The sequence below is a fragment of the Diachasma alloeum genome, unplaced genomic scaffold (assembly GCF_001412515.2).
Source record: "Diachasma alloeum isolate Michigan unplaced genomic scaffold, Dall2.0 Dall_scaffold_00760, whole genome shotgun sequence".
NCBI lineage: Eukaryota > Metazoa > Arthropoda > Insecta > Hymenoptera > Braconidae > Diachasma > Diachasma alloeum.
In genome coordinates this window covers 573,200-584,724 of record NW_021680890.1, presented here as the reverse complement: position 1 = coordinate 584,724, position 11,525 = coordinate 573,200, and the positions used below count along the sequence as shown (strand labels likewise).

Sequence of the window (11,525 nt, the reverse complement as noted above, 5' to 3'; positions counted from 1 at the left end):
TCATAGCCATTTGACATTTGAAGGGATATAATTGTGTATAATAACAGATCTTTGTTATAATAGTAGAATAATATCTCGGAAAGTGATAAGAACCGGGGCGAGGAAGGGAGTCAATATAATTTGACGATGACATAAAGCAGGTACATTGTATATCCGAGAACTCAACTCGGAACCCATTGCTCACAGTTATGACTGCTTTTATACCAATGTGGCCAACTATTGTCGAGGATTTATGATTACTTGAATATATAGAAATGGTTTTTTTTTATTACTGCTGCTAAAGGAGTCCTCAATTCACGGTTAAGTTAGATTTAGACAAGATTACAGTTTCATTTTGTAATAACGATCTCAGTAAAAACAAATTGTTTTTAAGATCATGAAAATAAACACGTTTGGGGTATAAGAAATCTTACAGAATTTTTTCCTACCTGACCAGCTGGTCAATTCAAAACATACGATTGGCTGACCCTCCCCCCCTGCTCCTTCCCCCACCATCACAGGGGAAGATATATAAGGACAACCCCCAGACATCGGAACTCATAATCGGAGCTCATAGCCCTGAAGATGCAGACTGCAATATTTGCGAGTCGTCGACGTAATGCTGAAACCAAACGCGGCATCCATCTGGAAGCCAATGATGGCTTCAATACACGTCTCCAAGTATCCCACGTTGGGTCGATTCAACGAAGCCCTTAAGGACGAACAGGCTGCAATGGAACTCAGATGGACGCAGACCAATGGTGGCCAGCTCCCTCCAAAAAAACGAAAGGCTTACAGAGATCATGATGCGAGAATCAAGAGAATCGTTAATCGCAAAAATGCATTGGACGATATTGAAAACTATCTGCGTGGAATCACTCAATGCATCTCAATATAAAATGGAAAAAAGCCTTTGAAAAAAATCATGGAAAATCCGTTTAAAAAAACAACTATTGATCTCTTGCAATTGTTAATATAAAAACAAATTGAATCTTTGTATGATATTAATCATTAATCTATTAGTTCAGTGATTAAGTTGAATTGCATCACGTTGTCTGTTGAAAAGGAGAGTAAAAAAAAATGAAAATCAAAAAATTTCCGCTAATTCCCCAAAATACAGTAATTTCACAAAAACTAGTTGATATGTTGTAGTTGATAATTTCAGTTGAAATTTCGTAGTTGAAATGTCGCCTAGTTGAAAAGACGTACCACCTAAAAAACCGCTTGACTATGAAACTTGTCTGCTGACATCTGGAAATTATTCCGTGGATACACTAACTAGCAACGCAAACATCCAAATAAAATATCAGTCGTGTATATTTTTTTATCCCCCATGGTGTGCAACCTAAACAATAAATATTTGCAACGAGGGTACTCTCGCTATATCCCCTTGGATTCCCAGTTTTATCGTTCTCCAGGGTAAACTATGGGGGTCTAAGTTTTTTCACTTTATTTTATCTTTCTGCATTTTTGTTTTCCCTTTCAGAGAGGAGGAGATGTATGGGGACACTGTGTGGTAGAAATCTCTCTCTTGACGCGTTCACTCACCCTCCTCCTCCCCTCTTATCCTTTGCCACTGCCATTTACTGTTTTTTTCTCATTCTCCTCGACTTCTGGAACTTGTCGATATTATTAACTTGACTCCGTCAGAGTAGTTATCCGCATTTTTATAAAATACAACCCTCATATTTCACAGGGGCTTTGTATTGAAAATAACAAAGGAAAAATATGTCTAGCGCTGACAGCTTTCTTTGCACAAAAATTATGATCGACATGATGAGAATTTCATCATTTTAACAGTTGTTATGAATCTGATCTATGAAATACTCGTAGCAGCGAGTTTCTCGTTGGGAAAGCTCTGTTTGACTTCTCTCTGGAAAAATTGTGCGCCCTATAAAAGCCCGGAGTAACCGCAATAACAGTGATGGAATTCAGATAAAAACGGAAAATTGCGACTCACTTTTTTTTATTTTTTTGTAGAGGAATCGATATATTATTACCAAGGAATGGAATGGACCTGGAATTATACATGGAATAAATAAATGATTCAAGACAATTTTCATAGGGAAAACATGACCGTTTTTTTTTCTCTGCACAAATCATTTTTGCTTGTATATAGACAAAATTTTCCATGTGAATGATTAATGCTACATAAAATGATTAATGAATAATATTTTCATAATATATTTTCAAATTGCGCCTAATTGATTGTTTTTGATACACACTATTACATTCTCTTCTTTTGCATCTTATCAGTAATTGTTGAATTGTTAATCACAGTGTCGTAATCAATATTTACATCACTTATCATCCATGATTCAAGTACATCTATTTTCTCAACTTCTGAGAAGACTAAAATAATCACAGCCAGTTTACTTTTTCTTTGATTTTTCTTCTCGTCTTGTCTTTCTTTTCAATTATTGATAAACAATTTGGTACCTTATGGTATGTTAGATGATTTAATAAATTCATTAATCCACTCTACTTATTTAACTTACATTACATTTTTTTGTTGTTTTTTTAATCATCCTCATTCTTTAGTTTTGTTAATAAATTTTGGCAGGACTTACCATTGACCCAGTACATTTTGACGTACACATAGTTTTCAAAACATTGAAAGATGATCAACATTTTACATATATAGTCAGTGATGCTCATTTTTTAATTAACCATAAGTAGCCAACTGAAATAGTCAAATAAGTATTTTTTTTTTTAATTTCATTTAAGGGGAGACTACTATGAGTTTTAAAAGTCGCAGGCGATTGGAGTGGGATTTCTCATACATTGAAGATTAATTAGATATGTATAAAAACGAATAATTTGTGCAAAAAAATCAATTATTTATTGTTAGTTTGCTCCGAAGACTTTTTGCACTAATTATTCATTTTTGGATATATATAATCGATCTTTGATGTATGAAAAATCGCATTCCAATGGCCCGCGAATTTTAAAACTCAGTAGTCTCCCCTTGAAGTATTCGTGAAGTAAATGCATAAATTGTTGAAAGAGAAGTTGATTTTCAACGAAAAAATATAAATTTTTTATACTCAGAATAATTCTACCATTCAACGTTACTGTCCACTTTCATTATGTACAGAGGTATTTGCATATCATGAATTCTTCTCGCACGTCCGACGTGAAATACCATTTCCTACTAAAATTCTAATTTACTGATGAAGAACAAAGGAACTCTATGAGAGCATTTTTTCCATGACAAAGGCGTGTAAAATAGAATAAATGTCATTTTTATGAATTTAATGAATACATGGCACCTTCATATGAATTAAGTGGCTCATTGAATGCATCGAATGATTCCACGAAAAAACTGAATATGACATACGAATGCAAAATAAAAAATCTCTCTCTCTATATCAACATTCTCACTCAATTATTCCAAATTATGTTCTCTATCACATAGTGCACAACAACCACTGCCATTTTAGATGATTATTATATTCTGTAATTGATATAAGTAGTTAATTTTCAAAGCGTCTTCGAGTTTCATTAAACTTCCAAGTGATACGAAGATTTAAATTGAACACTGTTGAAAAATTACTTTTGAAATTTCAAGTGAAAAAGCTTGAAATTTTTAATAACGACAAAGTCACGTGAAATTTATGTATATTTCTTCATTGACGGGACAGTTAATTTAATACAGAACTGAGAAACTTTGAAAATTTAGAAAATTCCGGTAACAACTTTTCTGAATTTTCAATCTATTGAAAATTGAATTGTACGTGATGTTCAATTTTCACAATGAGTTTGGAAATTGAAGCGTTCATTGAAAAATCAATGATTACTTACCATGAAGAACCAAATTTTCTTGAATTTTCAAGATGAATGAGAGATTTAGTGAACGCTTTCATTTGAAATTGAATTCAACCTTACAACATCGAAAATTTAGAAGATGCAGTGACTGAAATTTCAATAAATTTCTAACAGTAAACCAGCACATCCGCACGGAGAGAAATATTCAGTAAAAATTACGAAACTCACAATTCGCGCACCGATGTGACGGTATCGTAATTTTTCGCAGTAGATTCAGGTAAAAATTACGGAACGCTCTGGAGAACTTCCGTGACAGTTCCGTAAAATTTCCTACACCCACATTTCGCTCCGGAATTATGGAAAAGATACCTAATTTTAATAGAGTATTTCTCTCCGTGAGGATTTCGTCCCTAGACCCCAACGCTAACATTTGATTTCCCTTGTCATTCTGATTTTTCCATAATAAAAGATGAAATGTCATTGTTCAACGGAACAAAATGAGTTGTCAGGCAATTTTCGAAATTCAAATTTCTTTCGTCTCCATTGGGTAAAATTATTCTCGAGCGCTTATTCGTCCATTAGGGTTGTCGTTTCACTTGAAAATTTACCCAATTAATCCTCAACAATCGTTTACTTCTCATAAACTACTCGAAAATTTTCTCAGCACTTTCCCGTATTTTAACCATGAGAAATGATTTTTTACACAGCCTTATGAGCTTTTGAATTCGTTGTCAGGAGGGTTTATGCAATTGTGGCAGTGCGATGAGATACACATTACCCAATATTGCGCCAATGATTAATAGCATCACACTAACAGCACTTAAAAATCTAACAAAACGTACAAATCTACGACCACGCGAATCCTTTTTGCTTTGTTTCGGGAATACGGCTAATCCAAGTAGTGGCCCTGCCAGTGCACCCGCGACATGCGCTGCCCAACCAACTCGGCCACATCCGAGCAATGCTGGTACGGGTAACGATGCAACATCCGCACCAGCAAGAAGTAGAACAGTTACCAGACGCCAACTGGCATATCGTAGCTCACCGTGACACTGCAAGAACCAACCGTCCAAAGAAAAAGGAAAAAACAACAAAATCAATGGAAAACTTTTTGGGTAAAATTCTCATGACTGATGCCGAGGCTAATGGAAATAATAAAAGTGAGAATGACCAGGAAAATGCTGCAATTTTGACCCCATTAAGCTCCATTTATCTTCAGAATGTATGTGTCGCATGGATTACGAAAAGAGTGAGAAGAAAGCAGGAGAGAAAAACATTTTCACATTTTCTACAATGATTTATCAGTGGGAAATGGAGATGAAAAATGACGGTAATTTTTGACATGCGTCAAGTCAGCCGGAAAATCTGACCGGTCAACTTACCCAATTGTCAGTGATTTTTTCTCGTTGTCATTTACGCTGAAAAATCGTTCATCTAAGTGTAATCTGACCATCATTTTTATGCTCAGTCATTTTTTTTTCATTTTATTCATAAATTTTTTTAGAAATTTAAAGAAAAATACGAATAACGGCGAAACGGAAATCGAAAATTTAGTGAATATCGCGAAAAATCAGAAAAGTTTCGCAGCACTTTTATTATCTATTATTATCACAGAATCTATTAAGCTCAATTATAGAAACAATTATAGACAGTCGTATAAAATTTTTTCACATGAAAAGTTTAATTTCGTCACATGAAGTCACATGAACGGTCAACGATATTCGTCGCGCTCTATCTAGATGTAAAATGACCGTCAAGCTTTTCTTTTGGCATTTTTGTGACGAGAAATTGGCCTTCGGTCAGTGACGTGTGATTTACGTGTAAAATGACGGTAAATTGACCGGTCAGCTCTGTCCGTTACATCACTGGTAGGAGACCGTCTGAAGGGAGGTAAAAATGTTCAACTGAGATCAATAGAAAATTCTATTGAAATCCCATTGTTTTTTTGCGCTGATTCTATTGGACATTCGATAACAAAAAGTCAATAGATTTCGAATTTCTGTTTGAATTTTTCTCTTGAGAATTCTTCTCAAGAGATCTCTAGTGAATTCGCTGCGTTTTCTTCGGTTTTTTGTTTTTAGTTTTTTTTTACTCGGATCCTGCAAAACAAAATAAAACAAAATCCAGCGGAAAACCTAGGAAAATTTGGGTCCAATAATTCTAACAGAAAAAACCTCAGGGAAAAAAGGCGAACAGAAATTCGAAATCTGTTGGCTTTTTCTTATCAAATGTCGAATAGAATCAGTACAAAAAACCAATAGAATGTATCGATAGCATTCCAATAGAATGTTCCAGCGGTTTTCTACTGAATTTTTTCGCAAGCGTGGCCATAGACTCAACTTGTAACTGAATTGAAATTGAAATTACAATGTAAAATGGGAAATATATCTGCAAATAAGCAAATTGATGTTGTCCACGATAAATTCAACCCACTCCTACAAGTAATTAGACACATAAAAACAAGACTTTGACTATTTACCAGATAAAGGTGTGCCAGATGACTGGTAAGTAGAGCGTAAACGCCTGCAGATGCTCCGACAAGATAGAGACTTGGCTGGAGTAAAGATGCTCCTAGGGCACCGCAAATACCACCGCCAAGATAAATCGTTGCAACTGCCAATTTTCCTTGTTCCACCTATTGGAGAAGATTTCCAAAATACATGAATAATTTTGCTCAACAAATTAACACAGCAACTTTGAGTAAATGTTTATTTTACCTCCAGTGGAGTCGCTAATACCATTTGAATTACAACATTCAAAGTCAAGTGAAGTGCATTCGAGTGTAATAACATATAAGATACGAATCTCCATCCTTGAACACGCTGCCTAGGATCGTAGACCAACCATCTGCGAAGTACAGCTTCATCACTCAGGCAGTGAACACTGATCTGCAACAAGATCAATAAAAGTGGGAAAAACCTTTGGAAAACTTAAACAAAGGTGAATAATTTTTCATCCACTTTATGCAATCCTGTCTTCATTCTCCCTGAGATTAAAATCCCTTGTTCCACATTATTCTCTCTCCTTTTTTTTTTATTTTACATTCTTTCCATGCAATGTCGAAAGTCCGATGGAGATTAATTAACGGAATATTCCTTGGCTTATTATTAAGAGGGAAAACTCGTGACAAGGAGTCAAAAGAGGTGGCAGGGGAAACTATGCGGACGGATAATTAAATTAATTAAAGCAACAAATACCCTGAGTGAGCATCGCTCGGGATGGTTACAAACCCCTTCTCTCTGCATTTACCTCTTTTCATTCTTCTCTACCTGAATAGCCAATTTGGAAGGGAAAATTGTCGGTAGACTAACATACTCTTGAGATGTTTGTGTTTCAACAGAAAGTAGGTAAGACGTTAATGACTCGAGAAAAATAAAGTTTATGGATGAAAGAAAAGATTAAACTTTAAAGTCTGCGTGTTTTCCCATCTGTTACTCCTCTCTCTTGATTCTTCTTTTTTTATTCTCTCCTCCCATTAAAATACTGAACAATTGAAAAAAAAAATTATTCCACCATATAAATAGAGATGTAAATAATTAAGGGCAAATAACAATTCATATTTAATGCAGAAATCTGAGTATTTGAACAACGGCAAATCTCCAAGAGACGCCAGATGTTTGACTGTAACTATTATCTCAAGATTTCAGAATGTACCGAGTAGCGCTCTCCTTAGAATCTCTAAAATAAATATCACCCTCGAGTGGCAACATCCGAGCCATTTTGGATTAACACTGTGTATATTTGTGCAAACCCTTGGACAGAAAATTTTACCAGTTGTATGTGAATTACGGGTTGAGGATAACGATGAAAATTCATTAGTACCTGACATACAACCACTGCTATCTCGTTAATGAGGATTGAAGAGTCTATGGCGGTTAATGGCGCTATTAACCCCCCCTCCCCCCGCCGGCATGTACACAATACCGTTATTATAAATACAATTACGCCGGTTGAAGCGTTAATATGAGTGGACATTTTGTCCCGTATCACTTATCGTATTGATTATAACGATGGCATTGGAAATTCAACACGTATCCAGAAGGGAAGTACACTGAGAGAAAAACAAACGCCGTCAAACAAGTCTCGTTTGGGCCAGCAAAATCGCTAGTTGAAAATTGCCAAAAAAGAATTTGTTTGGTTCAAATTTGAAAGTCTTAAACATGAATAATTGTTCAGCTATCTGCTAAAATCGAGTTTTTTAGCCGGATGAACGTTGATTCTAACTATTTAAGCGGCAGGCTATTCAGAACTCTCAAAAGTATGTGGAAAAAGTGAAAACTGAGAAACCGTTTTTTTTGGCCCCAGCCAAAGGGTCAGATTTTCGGGTTTTCCGGGGCAAGTGGATTTTCGCCAAAATCGAATTTTTTAGCCGGGTGAACGTTGATTCCAACTATTTAAGCGACGGGCTATTCAGAACTATCAAAAGTATGTGGAAAAAGTCAGAAATGAAAAAAATTTTTTTTCACCGGAGGCCAAGGTGTCGGATCTTGGATTTTTCCGGGGGGAAAGTCGGTCCAAGGGTCACAAGGGTCAAAGTGTCAGATCTTGGATTTTTCGCCAAAATCGAATTTTTTAGCCGGGTGAACGTTGATTCCAACTATTTAAGCGACGGGCTATTCAGAACTCTCAAAAGTATGTGGAAAAAGTGAAAACTGCAAAAAAAAAATTTTTCACCGGGGGCCGAAGCCTCAGATCTTGGATTTTTTCAGGGGGAAAGTCGGTCAAAGGGTCACAAGGGTCACGAGGGCCAAAGTGTCAGATCTTGGATTTTTCCAGGGGGAAAGTCGACTTTCGCCAAAATCGATTTTTTTTCGATTTTTCTCTTAGCGTAGCTTTCTACATATTGAAAAAATGAACAAATGCCGAAGGGGCCGATGCTGAATATAATATCTAATGAGTCATTTTTTTCCTTCTCAGTCAACATCTCATAATTCAACCAGTGAATTCTGTGTTAGCCGGAAATGTGCCAAAATGCATTGAGTTTTTTTTCGCTCGAGAGGCCAAATAAAAGCACTACCGAGTTAGAAAGTGCCAGTAACGTCCGGTGTAACGTCCATTTCCTACTCGGAAAAGCGAAAAGTGGAGAGAACAAAAAAATGACACTGAGTGTTCGCATCACTTCAGTAGTTTCCAATATCCTGCTCAACTCAAACATTGTTCGACACTCCATCCAACAAAAGTAATTTGCAAACATGAGATGAGTTAGAAACCCTCACCTAATCGTCGTTCACTCCCGATGACAGAAAACATTGGAGATTCATTCTTTTTCCTTTGAAAAAACAGTATTTTAAGTGTGTCGTCAATGAAATACTCCAGATTTGACTTGTACAGACAAAACAGAGACGGTAAATTGAAAATTTGATTCCTAATAATGTTTTCCTGGGAATCCGATTGAGTTATTATATTATAATAGTGTTTTGTGGTATTTCCGATCATTCATTACCACATGCATTCGTTTCCGCGCAGAAATGGTTATAGACTGAGCTTTCTGTCTTTAATACTACCATCTCTAAATATACCCTAAATATCCTGCGTTTGGTCTCATTTTTTACCCGCTCCCGACCTGGATTTTGCTCTCCACAGTTTCCATCCGCATTGAATGAACCAAGCCCTCTTACAAATTGAGACTACATTTAACTTTGCGGACTGCGAGTTTACACATTTTGCCACGCTCTTAACGAGTGAATTGCCTATTCCCTCGTTTTTTTTTTCAGACGACAAAAAAAATCTTTATGAAAAGCGTAGTTCAGCATCTACACTGAGAGAAAAACAAACACGTTTTCAAATAAGTCTTGTTTGGGCCAACAAAATCGCTAGTTGAAAATTGCCGAAAAAGAATTTGTTTGGTTCGAATTGGAAAGTCTCAAACATGAATGACTGTTCTGCTTTCGACAGCAACGAAATATTTGGCTCAAGAGGCGGATAATTCACACCAGACGGTGCCCTTTCAAGATGAAAATATCTCATATAGAAGAAAATTTATCAACAAATATTTTATCCCTAAGTTACAAGATTGCTATCATATCATTATTATTGTTTCATTGAAGGGTTCATTTGTTGTCTGTGATTATTAGACAGTCGAAACGAAAAACTACTATCCCTTGTTTCGCATAGAACAGAGATTTTTCGGGAGCAAAATACGTATGGGAGTATCGAATAACGAGGCAGTAGTGCTAGAAATGACATTTCTTGCGTCTACAGAGAATGCAATTTTTTTTCAACTACTAAATTTATTCTTGCGACAAAAATTTTTCATTCCATCGCACTCTCTGCATGTTTGGCACAAAAAATCCTTTCTTGATAATTTTCAAAAAATTATTCTCTTGGCACAAGTAAGACTTGTTTGAGAATTTTGTCGTTTTTCTCTCAGTGTAGTTACTTTAAAAGTAGTGCATAGACACGCTTTGGTCATGCTCTGATGGTTCTTATTTATATCCAATATATTGTGAAATTTGCACAATTGCTCTGGATATTGTATGAACGTGTAAAGTACTGGTTTTTATCTGTCAACAATTACCTCAATGATACTGATACATATCATAAGATATGGCGGTCGTATCCGAAATTCTGGCTTTCTCGGTAGCAGTGAGTGTCTGGGTGTCGGCTTTGGTGTAATCTCCTCCTCCCTGATCTTCCTGAATACCGGTTTTGCTGTGATTGGTGAGTCGGCTGAATATGGGGATTCACGATCCGTGTATCTCGGATCAATTTGATCAGAGGAGATGGTCGAGAGTGTGGGTGATGTCACCAACAGAGCAGCTTCGGCGTCCATTTTGACACCTGGAAAAAGAAGAAAAAAAGCACGTCCTGAATACGAATTTTAGCACGACCAAAATGCTCATTTCCAAGTACATAGAACTTGAATAAACAATATTCAAGCAACAATATTCAAGGGTATTGTAGAATGATTAGAAAATGCCTGGAGGGTATAGGGTACAAATTTACAATGAAATACGGTGGCTTTAGTCCACTATAGCTCTGAGCTATAAATTCATGGCTGATTTCTATAGTCTTTTGAAAAGAGAAATCAGACAAAGCGCTTTTCGCGGCTGGAGTAGAACAAAGGTATAGAAATACTCTCTTTGCATGCTTCTCTCCCCCTCTAAAAGCCCCAAGTCACTTGGCGTTGACCGGAGAGGAGTAAAACTTAGTCGACATATCCTCCTCAGGCTTTTGCCTTTCAAACCCATCCACCGCTTGCCGCCTAGTCACTTCCACAAGTAAAGTGCCAGGAATCCATTTGAGCACTTGAACTAGATAACAACTCTCGTACTATTGATCGCTGAATTGATCTTGAAAGATGTCCAATTTATCGAAAACAAATACAAAAGGCAGAATGTTCCAGCGGCTTGTGGTGAATGTATTTTTCAGTTTTCCCAGACGGAGAGACAAGTTGAATAAAAATTACCTCGAAAATCGTGACAAATTTTACTATGCACTGAGAGAAAAACAAACACGTCAAACAAGTCTTGTTTGGGCCAACAAAATTGGGAGTTGAAGATTGCCAAAAAGGAATTTGTTTGGTTCGAATTTGAAAAAAAATGCAAATTATTCTGTGTAGGTAAAAAACCAAAACCAAATCATCATGAATTGAGGCTCAATTGTGAATTATTTATCTCCAACTTTTTTCACCGTGCATGAAATTTGGCCCATTAACATGCATAAACGTTTTGGTTATTTAGACAACATCAAAGGTATTAAAAAAAATAATAAAATCAAAAATAAATGTGCAGCATCATAATTAACAAAAGAATGACCTCTTTGTTGATTTTATTAAC

General features: G+C 36.1%; 1 protein-coding gene across 1 annotated transcript in view; it reads right to left on the bottom strand.

The window, feature by feature from the left end:
- Positions 1-4,090: 4,090 nt before the first annotated feature.
- Positions 4,091-11,525, bottom strand: part of LOC107044572 (protein rhomboid) — a 29,482-nt gene continuing 22,047 nt past the window's right edge. The window contains exons 2-5 of the mRNA XM_015266500.1: positions 10,265-10,527; positions 6,465-6,635; positions 6,227-6,382; positions 4,091-4,799 (exon numbers count right to left, since the gene is read on the bottom strand). Of these exons, the coding sequence (XP_015121986.1) occupies positions 4,479-4,799; positions 6,227-6,382; positions 6,465-6,635; positions 10,265-10,519 (903 nt within the window). The 5' untranslated portion in view covers positions 10,520-10,527 and the 3' untranslated portion in view covers positions 4,091-4,478. The remainder of the gene's footprint in view (positions 4,800-6,226; positions 6,383-6,464; positions 6,636-10,264; positions 10,528-11,525) is intronic.